At 42.0% G+C, this 14,266-nt stretch overlaps 1 protein-coding gene across 1 annotated transcript; it reads left to right on the top strand.

The window, feature by feature from the left end:
- Positions 1-7,177: 7,177 nt before the first annotated feature.
- LOC110528128 (vasopressin V2 receptor-like) lies at positions 7,178-14,066 on the top strand. Its single transcript, XM_090241349.1, has one exon. The coding sequence runs from the start codon at positions 7,178-7,180 to the stop codon at positions 8,078-8,080; it is 903 nt and encodes a 300-aa protein (XP_090097475.1). The 3' UTR covers positions 8,081-14,066.
- Positions 14,067-14,266: the final 200 nt, after the last annotated feature.

Here is a 14,266-nt window from a genome sequence, read left to right as displayed (position 1 = left end):
CTTCCCAACTGTCTTGGTGTGTTTGGACCATGGACCATGACGTTGGTGACATGGACACCAAGGAACTTGAAACTCTCGACCAGCTCCACTATAGCCCCGTCGATGTTAATGCGGGCCTGTTCGGTCCACCTTTTCCTGTAGTCCACGATCAGCTCATTTGTCTTGCTCACATTGAGGGAGAGGTTGGTGTCCTGGAACCACACTGCCAGGTCTCTGAACTCCTCCCCATAGGCTGTCTAATCGTTGTCGGTGATCAGGCCAAATCACTGTTGTGTTGTCCGCAAACTTAATGATGGTGTTGGAGTCGTGTTTGGCCACCCATTCATGGGTGAATAGGGAGTACAGGAGGGGACTAAGCATACACCTCTGAGGGACCCCCGTGTTGAGGATCTGCGTAGCAGACATGTTGTTGCCTACCCTTACCACCTGGCGGCGGCCTGTCAGGAAGTCAAGGATCCAGTTGCAGAGGGAGGTATTAAGTCCCAGGGTCCTTAGCTTAGTGATGAGCTTGTGGGCACTATGATGTTAAACGCTGAGCTGTAGTCAATGAATAGCATTCTCATATAGGTGTTATTTTTGTCCAGGTGGGAAAGGCCAGTGTGGAGTGCAATTGAGATTGCGTCATCTGTGGATCTGTTGAGGCGGTATGCGAATTGGAGTGGTTCTAGGGTATCCGGGAGGATGCTGTTGATGTGAGCCATGACCAGCCTTTCAAAGCACTTCATGGTTACCAACGTGAGTGCTACGGGGTGGTAATAATTTAGGCTGGTTACCTTCGCGTCCTTGGGCACAGGGACTATGGGGTCTGCTTGAAACATGTAGGTATTACACACTCGGTCAGGGAGAGGTTGAAAATATCAGTGAAGACACTTGCCAGTTGGTCCGCGCATGCTCTTAGTACACATCCTGGTAATCCTTCTGGCCCCACGGCTTTGTGAATGTTGACCTGTTCAAAGATTTGACTCACATCGGCTACCGAGAGCGTTATCACACAGTCGTCCAGAACAGCTGGTGCTCTCATGCATGCTTCAGTGTTGCTTGCCTCGAAGCAAGCTTATAAGGCATATAGCTTGTCTGGTAGGCTTGCGTCACTGAGTAGCTCGCGGCTGTCTTTCCCTTGACGCTCAAGAGACAAAGTAGATTTACAAGTAATTTTACTTGGCTTGTAATTCAGGCGACGAAGGTTTGCTTTGCTTTTTTGTCATTGCAGTTCTTCCCATTTTAGCTAATTATTTTATGTTAAGGGCTGGGGAGTGAACGTCTCTACTAAGTGGTCCGTTTTACTGTCCATCACTGGACCTTGACCAATTACGTATTTTACATGTAAGGTACATTTTTGACACAATATTTATACAGAAAATGTCTACATAGTTATTAATGGTTACTTATTTATTGGGAAATAAATCATTTGAACTCAGTTAAGGCCAGGCACGAGCAGTGGTGTAAAGTACTTAAGTAGGGGGGTCCCAAGTGGCACAGTGTATGACAATTGAGTACTTTTTCCACCACTGGGCTGTTGAATATAGATACAAATAATACTTTTTTGTATTAAACATTTTTTTTTAAATTGTATTAAAATATGCAAATTATGTGATATCTAAAATGTGTGCATATGCTTGTCCCGCAAATACATTTTTCTGGACACTGGATTAATCCCGCGTTTACATGCTAGTCGGAAATAATAAACTCAGAAGTTTCCGATTTGCTGACTCGTTATAGAAATATGATCCCGAGTTTGTCACTTGGGAAGTATCAGATTCAAACAATAGGAAGCTATTGTAAATCATTTACACTCCCTTTAACTCAGAGGTTCCAATTCCGACTAGCAAGTGAACACGCCATTAGTCAGCCTAAATATTGGTTTCATGCCGGGTTCAAGTGCTAGTCAGAACCATGAAACTCTGACATTTCCGACTTGCTAACTGGTTGAACGTGGCATGTGTATAACTACAACCAGTTAGCAAGTCACACATTTCCGAGTTTCCTAGTTCCGACTAGCACATGAACACAGCATAATTTTGTTAAGACACTCCAGGAGAGAATTTACTCAGAGCAGATTGTGGCTAAATACTTTTTTTGTCGTTCTATCTGCCAAATACTAAAGACATGTACATAAAATGCATTTTTGTCAAATTTTTCTGAAGACAATTTGATCTAGAATAGAAGATTTACAACATAATTAACAATTCCCTCTGGGCAAGTCTCGAGAATATATCTAAGGATAACCACACAAAATGTTGTGAATGTAGATGCTTCTGAAGCTGAGGAAAATTAATTGGCATCTGACTTTCGGGAAACGGCAGTTAAAGACAAGTATACTTCCTTTTGATTATCAAACGTCAAACACCTATTTCAATTTAGACCCAATCACCATCTCTTCAAAGTAAGTAACTACAGTACATATAGTTGAGAATGTTACATTCTCTATGAAATGGGCTTTTAAATGTGTAATTCTGTGTAGTGAGCTTTGAAATTATGGATTAATCCATTTTAAAAAAATTGCAGTTTAGCATTAATTGTCACAAATCTTTCCCTGGAGGCAGGTCTGCAGAGTGGTCTTGCCTCACTAGCTGGCACAGCCAAAAAGTAATAAAAATACATTTTAAACCTAACCCTAACCGTAACCACACTGATAATCCTAATGCCTAACCCTAACCTTAAATTAAGACCAACAAGCACATTTTTGTTTTCATAAATGTTTATGATATGGATCATTATGAATTTGCAGCTGCCCTATCTAGCGGAAATCACTCCGTTCTGCCTCCAGGGCAAGATTTGTGATAATAAACCTGCTTAAAATGCTGCAACCTGCTTAAAATGCTGTACTTTTTGAAAATACTATTAGTAGTGGACCAAAATACCAACAAATCAAAAAATGTGAAGGTAGATGCAAAAATTGTATTTCAACCGGTGGTGCCTGGCCATAAAAATGTTTAAACAGTTTCTGTTTCAAGTAAAATTGTATTTCAACCGGTGGTGCCTGGCCATAAAAATGTTTAAACAGTTTCTGTTTCAAGTAAAATTGTAATGCAAAAGTGTGATTCTTGTAAAGTTGTTTTCTAAATGTGCAGCATTTTAGTTTTACCCTACAGTGGAATGTTTGAAATGATGGAAAAAAGGTATTACTGTCTATTTATGTTTACTCACAGAGAAGACGGTGCAGATGGATGCAAATAGAATGGTTATCTCGCCAACCCGGCCGGCTCTCAGCTGTCTCTATGCTGTAGCAATAGAGGCTGGGGACAAGGTTAATAAAATGGTTCTCTCGCCAACCCGGCCGGCTCTCAGCTGTCTCTATGCTGTAGCAATAGAGACGAGGTTAATAAAATGGTTCTCTCGCCAACCCGGCCGGCTCTCAGCTGTCTCTATGCTGTAGCAATAGAGGCTGGGGACGAGGTTAATAGAATGGTTATCTCGCCAACCCGGCCAGCTCTCAGCTGTCTCTATGCTGTAGCAATAGAGGTTGGGGACGAGGTTAATAGAATGGTTATCTTGCCAACCCGGCCAGCTCTCAGCTGTCTCTATGCTGTAGCAATAGAGACGAGGTTAATAAAATGGTTCTCTCGCCAACCCGGCCGGCTCTCAGCTGTCTCTATGCTGTAGCAATAGAGACGAGGTTAATAAAATGGTTATCTCGCCAACCCGGCCGGCTCTCAGCTGTCTCTATGCTGTAGCAATAGAGGTTGGGGACGAGGTTAATAGAATGGTTATCTCGCCAACCTGGCCAGCTCTCAGCTGTCTCTATGCTGTAGCAATAGAGGTTGGGGACGAGGTTAATAGAATGGTTATCTCGCCAACCCGGCTGTAGCAATAGAGGCTGGAGACAAGGTTAATAAAATGGTTCTTTCGCCAACCCGGCCAGCTCTCAGCTGTCTCTATGCTGTAGCAATAGAGGTTGGGGACGAGGTTAATAACATTGTGGTAGTACAATTACCCTCTTTAAAAGTGAAGGGAGCTTGTTGGCATTGCTCTGATATTATTGTTGTGATTTTGTTCCTGTTGTTGCAGTGAACATTTGTCTGTCATTACAAGCACGAAATCAAACCATACCTCTTCCGGCAGCACGTTGCAGTGCCTTGTGTTCTTTTGCACCACAAAAAGCACTGTATATTAACATGCTTTTGAGTCACCTAGGTAGTCTACACCTTTTCTTATCAGGCATACATATACCCAGTCATATACTCTACACCAGGGATGGGCAATTTTGATGAGGGTGGGGGCCACCAAAAATCTGAACTTGACCTTGTGTATTCTACTATTCTAACTTGCAACAGTAGCTTGAGACCTCAAACTAAATTCACAAAAATGTATCCAAAGGGGTTCATGTTTATTGTCCTATGCACAACAGTCAGATTAACTTGCATGCTCTACCCAACAGTACAGTAATCAATATCAAATTAGGACAATAAAAGGCCACTCTAAATTGTGCAGTTTTGTCACACAACACAATGCCACAAATGTCTCAAGTTTTGAGAGAGCCAGCAATTGGCATGCTGACTGCAAGAATGTCCACCAGAGCTGTTGCCAGAGAATTGAATGGTAATTTCTGTACCATTCGCCACCTCCAACATCATTGTAGAGAATTTGGCAATACGTCCAACTGGCCTCACAATGACAGACCACGTGTATGGCGTTGTGTGGGTGGTTGATGTCAATGTTGTGAACAGCGTTCCCCGTGGTGGTGGTGGTGGGGTTATGGTATGGGCAGGCATAAGCTACTGACAACGAACACAATTGTATTTTATCGATGGCAATTTGAATGCACATAGATACCGTGACGAGATCCTGAGGCCCATTGTCTTGCCATTCATCCGCCGCCATTACCTCATGTTTCAGCATGATACTGAGCTGACAAGGTAAAAATCTGCCGTTCTGCTCCTGAACAAGGCAGTTAACCCACTGTTCCTAAGTCGTCATTGAAAATAAGAATTTGTTCTTAACTGACTTCCCTATTTAGCCAGGACACCGGGGTTAACACCCTATCCAAAAGACTGGTTTTCTGATCCACGCCTCTACTTTTTTAAGGTACAGTATATGTGACCAACAGATGCATATCTGTATTCCCAGTTATGTGAAATCCATAGATTAGGGCCTTAATTATTTATTTAAATTGACTGATTTCCTTATATGAATTGTAACTCAGACAGATAATCAGATTCCCTCCCTCCCTCCCTCCCTTCCTCCCTCCCTCCCTCCCTCCCTCCCCCCCTTAGTGGGTAAACCCAATGCTGTATGTCTTACAGGACCAGAGGAGCACCTGCAACTCCCAGGGATTCTGATCCAGAGGAATATGTGCAGCGAGGGAGGGGAGGACAAGCTGGGCACAGAGGCTGAGCTCAGTCAGATTCACAGATCATAAGGCACCTATCATCACGACATCTTTACAATGGGCATGTGAGAGTAATTAGTGATATAATTATCCTGATTTTTCATTTGTTCCACATGAACACTAGCGTGTGATATAGTTGTGATAGTCAGCTCCAGAAGGAGGAACCCAAAGGGCAACAGTGTCCGAATAATTTCTCCACAGAAAACATATTTAACCAGCTGAAGTCAACTCTGTCTCGAATCAACACTGACTGTTTCAGGACATCTGGGGGTTGTTAGGAACACTAATGGTGTTCTGCTACATTGGCACATCTCCATGCCCTGTGATGGGACTGATTGTTTGTGTCTGTCTGGATAGCCAATATAGGGAGGATGAGACTATAGGTCATTGGGTATTAGGGCACTCAAAGAAATATAATATCATTAATTTTTAAGCAATGCCACCGACCGTCAGACTTAGGATTATGAATTGTGATAATTGTATCAAGTTTTGTTTTTTAAACGTGTAAATTTGTATTACTGAAACCTACTTATTTGAGGAACATTACATTTTGGAGTTTGGGGTTAGGGTTGCAGGAACGCTCAGATCTGTGTAAATTGGGATGATCTCATCGTCCCAGGAAGCTAATACATAGGCTAAAGACCTGAATTATTATGTAGAAGCATGGAGCTCTTTATGGAAAGGGAAACTGAATTTCAGGCTGAGACAACTTCCAAAGACTGGGTGCTTACTGTATATAACAAGTAGACCTATACCTAGTGCAGTCCAATGTAAACATCTGTTAGCCTAATACAGTACAGACAACCTACTGTAGCAGCCTGACACGCTAGAAATGATTTGAATTCTAACGACACATCCAACCTTTACACACAGACTTACACACACACACACACACAAGCACTCAGAACATGCACACAGTCAACTATGATGTTCTGTTAATGATTCCACTACCCACTTTATATTTGTAAATACAGTCCATTATTACTATGCATATTACCTCTTCTATTACTTCTACTACTTTTATTTTTGTAAACTATTTTCGTTGTTATTGTTTATTATTTATTAATGTAGGCCTACTGCGTTGTTGAGGGAGCTATAGCACAATCATTTTGCTGCACCTTTTATACCTGCTGTAAACTGTAGCTATGTGACAAATACGTTTGACTTAGATTTAATTCGATTTTAGCTGACCGAACTAAATAAAAAACGAACGCGTTATGCTAAAAAAGAAAACAATATTTACATTTTTTTTAATTATACAAGTGATCATATTTGAGACTTCTCGCTAGAGTGTAAAGGGCTCTCTAGTCAAGAAAAGCGGCAGCCGCTGTATGCGCGGACTGTGGTGCGGAAGCTCCACCCCACCCTCTCCCATGCGAATAATATAAAACCCAGAGAAACCACTGCAACACCTCATCAGTAGACTTATCCTGCGCACTTCAATCAAATGAATTATCAGTAAGTTGTGTCTGTTTAAGTTATAGTCCTACGTTTCTTTAGCCTATGGTCCTATTTTTTTATTTTTATGGATTGAAATCATTGAGTTATTTGGACATTTAGGCCATTTTGTTTTGACATAGATGTGATGTCAGTATTTGATAAGCATTTATTCATTGTAATTTCGAAGTTTAATTAGCCTAAACGCAACTTAACTTGCTCACTCAGACTTGCTTTTTATTGTTATTTGAGAAGTTAAGATCAGATATGGTAGATCAATCATAACAATAGTATAATAGCAAATCAACGTTTCTCATTTAGTCAGTGTATGAATCTTTGTATTTGTTTCTCTGCAGAAGAACACTCGTGCGTAAAGTTGCGGGCCTCCTCTTCGCTCTCCGTCAGTAAACCATGCACCCGTTTAACAGCAGTCTCGGTAACTTCAGTATGATGATGGAGGTTGAGGACACGCCCAGGGATGAGAAACTTGCCAAAGTAGAGATCGCGCTGCTCAGTGTTATCTTCGTAAGCGCCTCTATCCTGAACACCGGGCTATTACTGGTTCTGTGGAAGCGGCGCAAACAGGTCTCCAGGATGCGTGTCTTCGTGTTCCATCTGTGCATCGCAGACCTGGTGGTTGCGTTTTTCCAGGTTTGCCCGCAGCTCATGTGGGAAATTACTGACAGGTTCATTGGACCAGACCTGGTGTGCCGCTTGGTGAAGTATCTGCAGGTAGTGGGCATGTTTGCGTCCACCTACATGATTGTGGTGATGACCATTGACCGCTACCAGGCTATATGCAACCCCATGGTCAAGTTTCAGAGGAGGCACGCGCGCTGGAACATCCCAGTGTGCGTCGCCTGGACGATCTCCCTCGTGGGCGCCCTGCCTCAGATGTTCATCTTCTCGAGGGTCCAGGTGGCGCCCGGGGTGTTCGACTGCTGGGCGGACTTCATCCAGCCCTGGGGCCTGAAGACCTACATCACTTGGACCACGCTGGTCATCTTTATCTTACCCATTTTGACTGTGGTGGTGTGCCAGGTGCAAATATGTCGAGCCATCCAGGTCAACCTTTATCTAAAGACGCATCAGGAGGGGGGCAGCGGGGTGGCCTTTCGACTGCCCTCCAGAACCAGCAGCGTGACCGGGGTGTCCAAAGCACGAATCAAGACCGTGAAGATGACGGTGGTTATTGTGTTCGTCTATATCATCTGCTGGACTCCGTTCTTCATGGTCCAGCTTTGGTCTGTTTGGGACATTGACGCGCCGACAGAAAGTAAGAACACGGATATCAATCTTATTATAACTAAATAATAAAGTCAACAATTATGACTGTTGATGTAGCCTAGTGCTTTACTGATTTTGGGTAAGCTAGTCTACCTGTGCGTAATTTCATCTTGTGTTATTGTCATTGTAGCGACAACGTTCACCATCCTGATGCTGTTGGCGAGTCTGAACAGCTGCACAAACCCCTGCATCTACCTGCTCTTCAGCGGCCAGCTGCCCAAGAAGCTGGAAACGGTGCTGTGCCGGAGTCCGTCCGAAGTGAAAGACTCCATTAATGATGAGGCCGCGGTGGTCAGCTCGCTCTACGTGAGCTTCAAAAGCATTTCCGACTCCAAATAGAACGCACGGTTTTCAAATCCCCACGGTGTGTTGGGAAGCAAGTGACTAGAGGCACGCACAGTCAATAAGGTAACCAACGGCGAGTCAAGGGCAGTTCTGATGACGGGCCATTTACTCCCTCGATATCATGGTCAATATGTATCAAGTGATCTTTCGGGGACATTAAAGTACTCACTATAATGGAGCCAGAAATAGGTAGTATAATTGTAAGCGTACCGTAGGGTATTTGCGCAAATACGCGCCAAATCCTGGGGGGTAAACCCCCGCTAATGGATAAAGGCAGGCGGTTGGTGATGTAGGCTGGTGCTGGGCGTCACAGGGAGCTAAATCACGGTTGTAAAACATCTGTCAGACAACATAGTAATGAGAGACATTGTGACAAGGTGTGGTCAACATGTCGGTGGAGTCCAGAAAATAGATTCGTTTGGTACCTTATGTGAATAATTTTCCAAATCTAACAAAATCCATGTTAACACCTGCAAATTGTTTGACAAAATATTGTATAGCAGGCATATAGAATTAATTTACTGCCTGTTATTATTGTTATATTTCATAAATACATTGTAAACGATCAAACTTTCATAATCAACATTGGAGAAGATGTTTAGTGCTTTTATGATTTTTATTTTATTTATTTAACTAGGCAAGTCAGGCCAGTCAGAGACATGGTGAAATAATCCTTTACAAAATAGAAGCTGTGTGTTCACAGAGACAGTTCAAGTTGTAGCTTAACAAGACAGACCAACAGACCAACTTTAGAGTGCCCAGACATATTTTTGGTAAAACTTAACTTTGTACATATAAAAAACGATTTATGAAAGTCTTCTCTAATGTTCATCTTCTATGTTCTAAACTGAGAAAGACACCAATGATTTTGTAGTGCAAGCGATTATAAAATAAACTACCACATTTTTGTGTGTCAATAGCTAGGTTGTTTTCATCCAACAGATTTTCATGTGAATTAATATTAAAGAATAAAAAAATCCGCATAATAACAATATGCGCATTTTCGCACTAAACATGTGTTTCCATCAAATTGATTTGTTGCACGATAAAAAAAAATACATTGTACCGAATAAAAAAATACAAGTTACATGGGTTTCCATCGCATTTTCAACTCTACAGATGGTTTACTCACACAAAACAGCGCTTTGTTTAGCAAGTGTGCCTACTCTGGTATTGGCACGTGCGCTCTAGCCATATAGTAGATTCTGTACAGTACTATATCTGAGCGCTGTTGACTAGAGCGCACGTATAGCCTACATGATGAGATTATTATGGATAAAAGAGCGAGATTATAATTGTTTTGTCAAATGGCAGCCAAACATCGATCATATGTCACCAGAATAAGACCCTCAATATGTATTGGAAAAGAGCAATAAACTCATCACAGTACACTTTCACCATTCTGTGAAGTTCATCATAATTTATTTCATCTGCAGTTTAATAAACTGCATGCTTCCCGGAGTCGTAGTGGAAGGAACACACACGTTTACTTAGATATGATGGTTATTGCAGTATATCAACATTTGCGCATAAAGGCGTTTCCACCGCAATTTCTCGCATAATAAATTGTACAAAACGATCCCATTTTGTCTAGAGTATTTTGAAAGGTTTACCGACAAATTTTTGTTTTCATCATCTGTCACGACATTTTTTATCCAACATGTACTTTAGTAGCTTAAAAAGGTTGGATGTAAACCTGGTTACTGACAGCAATGGAGCTGGCATGAATAAGAACATACCTGGGACCAAGCTAGGTTTAGGAGCCTGGCAGACCGGTATGTATCTTTATAAGAGCTGCTTGCCATAGTTTCTCCCTGACTATAGCCTTAGGGCGTTTCACTCTTGGTCCCTTTCAGATCATTTTTTTGTTGCTTCGCTTATTTTCTTGTGCAGTGTGAATACGCCAAAGAAACGCAGACCGCTCAAAAGAGTCCCGGAAGCGAACCGAACTGTGCCGGTTTCAAGAAGTGGTCTGAGTTCGGTTCACTGCAGTTCCATTTTTCAGGGAAATGTTTTATGTATTTTACCATGCTTTAACTAGGCAAGTCAGTTAAGAACAAATTCTTATTTACAATGACAGCCTACTAGGGAACAAGGGTTAACTGCCTTGTTCAAGGGTAGAACAGCAGATGTTTAACTTGTCGGCTCGGGGATTCGATCTTGCAACCTTTACAAGTCCAACCACTAGGCTACCTGCCGCCCCGTTAGTAACACAAAACTCCCCCGGTTTGCTTGACATTATTCCGCACCACCTTTTCATTGGTGCCACAATAGAGGGAAGATGATGATGTGCAGGTTTGCAGAAAATAATGTGTGCTATTTTTGTATATTGATTAGTGATTGTCACTGATGCACAGTAATTCCAAAATATGTGTGGAGTTTTCAGTTCAGATTATTTGTTTGCTATATGTGCTCTATAAGAGAGCTTCATAAGATGTTTACTCGATTGTGGAGTTTGAATAGTGTTAAAGGCCACAACATACTGTATTTGATGAGAATCACAACATAGGGTACAACATAAATTCTAGCTCTTAAAGGGGCTGTAGCCTACATTGGGTGTACAATGATCAATTACAGCATTATTTAATCTGCAGTTATTCTTCTGTTGTTTATGCTGTTACCAATAATATTCACATGTTAATAGTATCTTCTGATTGCAATTATTACGTCATCTTTTAATTAAATGCAATAGATTAGCTTCCAAAATGTTTGTTTTTTAAATGATTTTAAGTAAGCTACCTGTACTGTATCTCTAGCTGTACGATAACATGTTCTGATGGAATGGCTTGACCTGTCCTTTGTAAAAACCCAGAGTGCATTGAGTGAATGTTGGGAAAAAAATATTGGTTCCTTTCTAAACATTGCAATGTGAATGCAAAGAAGACTCGGACCACAAAATGGGTGAAGTGAACTGGCAAAAGAGTCCTCATTCAAAGGCAATGTGAATACAAAAATAACTGAGTTCACTTTAAGAGGACTGAGATTGGTTATTTTAAAGAGTGATATGATATGTGGTACACTTTTACTCTACCCAAACTCGGTCATGGGTTTGGGAAATCCTGCTCTACAGTATGAACAGGTGATACAACAGAATAATGTGGCTTTCCAAGGGAATGGATATTAGCATATTTTCTGCTCCATTTAGAATGTTGCATTGGAAGAATGGTTTGTCAGATGCAGCGTTTCAAAGATCAATACATGTAATCAGAAAGCCGTTATTAGCTGTTCTTTTCCAGGATCAGTCACTGTGCAGCACTGGGAAACTCGACTGTACTGTCAGCCTGTCAATCAATCAATCACAGGTAATGTGTATGTGTTTGTAAGCGATTTGGAGGCCAGTCTGAGGCCCCGCCCATGTCTATTTAACACAATCATGTCTACTGAACAAAGGGCTGTTAGAAGCAGAATGAAAAGGCTAACTGAAAGATTTGAAAAGGAAAGATTTGAAAAGTCCTTCACTAGTAAAGGTATGTGTTCAAGTTAGGGATGCACAGATGTGGAAATTCTGGGCCAATACTTACAGTGCATTTGGAAAGTGTTCAAACCTCTTGAATTTTTCCACATTTTGTTACGTTACAGCCATATTCTAAAATTGATTTAATTGTTTTTTCCCTCTCATCAATCTACACACAATACCCCATAATGACAAAGCAAAAACAGGTTTTTAGAAATGTTTGCTAATTTATATTTAAAAAAACTGAAATATCACATTTACATAAGTATTCAGACACTTTGCAATGAGACTCGAAGTTGAGCTCCGGTGCATCCTGTTTCCATTGATCATCCTTGAGATGTTTCTCCACCTTGATTGGAGTCCACTTGGGGTAAATTCAATTGATTGGGCATGACTTGGAAAGGCACACACCTGTTAATATAATGTGCCACAGTTGACAGTGCATGTCAGAGCAAAAACCTGTCACGTTCTGACCTTAGTTATTTTGTTATGTCTTTGTTTTAGTATGGTCAGGGCGTGAGTTGGGTGGGTTGTCTATGTTAGTTTTTCTATGATTTTCTATTTCTGTGTTTGGCCTGGTATGGTTCTCAATCAGAGGCAGCTGCAATCATTGTCCCTGATTGAGAACCATATTTAGGTAGCCTGTTTTCGATTGTGTTTTGTGGGTGGTTATTTTCAGAACTGAACTGTTTCGGTTGTTTCTTTGTTGTTTGTTATTCAGTGTTCAGTTTTTTCATTGAATAAGATGAACACTTACCACGCTGCGCTTTGGTCCTCACCTTCTTCCACCACAGACGATCGTTACTAAACCAAGCCATGAGGTTGAAAGAATTGTCGGTAGAGGTCCAAGACAGGATTGTGTCGAGGCACAGATCTGGGGAAGGGTACCAAAAAATGTCTGCAGCATTGAAGGTCCCCAAGAACACAGTGACCTCCATCATTCTTAAATGGAAGAAGTTCGGAACCACCAAGACTCTTCCTAGAGCTGGCCGCCTGGCCAAACTGAGCAATCTGGGAGAAGGGCCTTGGTCAGGGAGGTGACCAGATAATTCTGGGTCTCGACCCCGCCCTGTGCAACTGGGTCCTGGACTTCCTGACCGGCCGTCCCCAGGTGGTGAGGGTAGGAAACAACATCTTTACCCCGCTGATCCTCAACACTGGGGCCCCACAAGCGTGCATTCTCAGCCCTCTCCTGTACTCCCTGTTCACCCACGACTGCGTGGCCATGCATGCCTCCAACTCAATCATCAAGTTTGTAGACGACACGACAGTGGTAGGCTTGATTACAAACAACGACGAGACGGCCTGCAGGGAGGAGGTGAGGGCCCTCGGAGTGTGGTGTCAGGAAAATATCCTCACACTCAATGTCAATAAAACAAAGGAGTTGATCGTGGACTTCAGGAAACAGCAGAAGGAGCAGCCCCCTGTCCACATCGACGGGACAGTGGTGGAAAGTTTTAAGTTCCTCGGCGTACACATCATGGACAATCTGAAATGGTCCACCCACACAAACAGCGTGGTGAAGAAGGCGCAGCAGCTGCTCCAAACACAACCGTAAGGCTCTCCAGAGGGTAGTGAGGTCTGCACAAAGCATTACCGGGGGTAAACTACCTGCCCTCCAGGACACCTACACTACCCGATGTCACAGGAAGGCCAAAAAGATCATCAAGGACAACACCCACCCGAGCCACTGCCTGTTCACCTTGCTATCATCCAGAAGGCAAGGTCAGTACAGGTGCATCAAAGCTGGGACCGAGAGACTGAAAAACAGCTTCTATCTCAAGGCCATCAGACTGTTAAACAGCCACCACTAACATTGAGTGGCTGCTGCCAACATACTGACTCAAATCTCTAGCCACTTTAATATTAAAAAGTGGATGTAATAAATGTATCACTAGCTACTTTATATAATGTTTACATACCCTACATTACTCATCACATATGTATATACTGTACTCTATACCATCAACTGAATGTTGCCTATGCCGTTTGACCATCACTCATCCATATATTTTTATGTACATATTCTTATTAATCCCTTTACACTTGTGTGTGTGTATAAGGTAGTTGTTGTGAAATTGTTAGATTACTTAGCTATTACTGCATGGTCGGAACTAGAAGCACAAGAATTTCTCTACACTCATCTTAACATCTGCTAACCATGTGTATGTGACAAATAAAATTTAATTTGACCAAGAACTCGATGGTCACTCTGACAGAGTTAACTTATTCTAGCCAACTAGCTAGTTAGCATAAACTGCATCTTCTACCGGGGTGACCATGGTACTTTAAAAAAATGCAATTTCTAGCCATTTGTAGCCATTTATTTCCTTTCATAGTTTATTTGCCTAAACATGACCTTCATACACGTTGCTTTTTTTGTGTCAGAAATTAGACATTGTTCTTAGGGGGGT

Source organism: Oncorhynchus mykiss, chromosome 7 (genome assembly GCF_057628025.1).
Source record: "Oncorhynchus mykiss isolate SJ-2025 chromosome 7, ASM5762802v1, whole genome shotgun sequence".
In the NCBI taxonomy this organism is placed as follows: domain Eukaryota; kingdom Metazoa; phylum Chordata; class Actinopteri; order Salmoniformes; family Salmonidae; genus Oncorhynchus; species Oncorhynchus mykiss.
The sequence above is the reverse complement of the archived record's forward strand: the minus strand, read 5'-3'. Positions and strand labels throughout refer to the sequence as shown.

Coding starts and splice junctions, on each gene's coding strand:
- LOC110528128 (XM_090241349.1), top strand. CDS start 7,178: ATGCACCCGTTTAACAGCAGTCTCGGTAACTTCAGTATGATGATGGAG.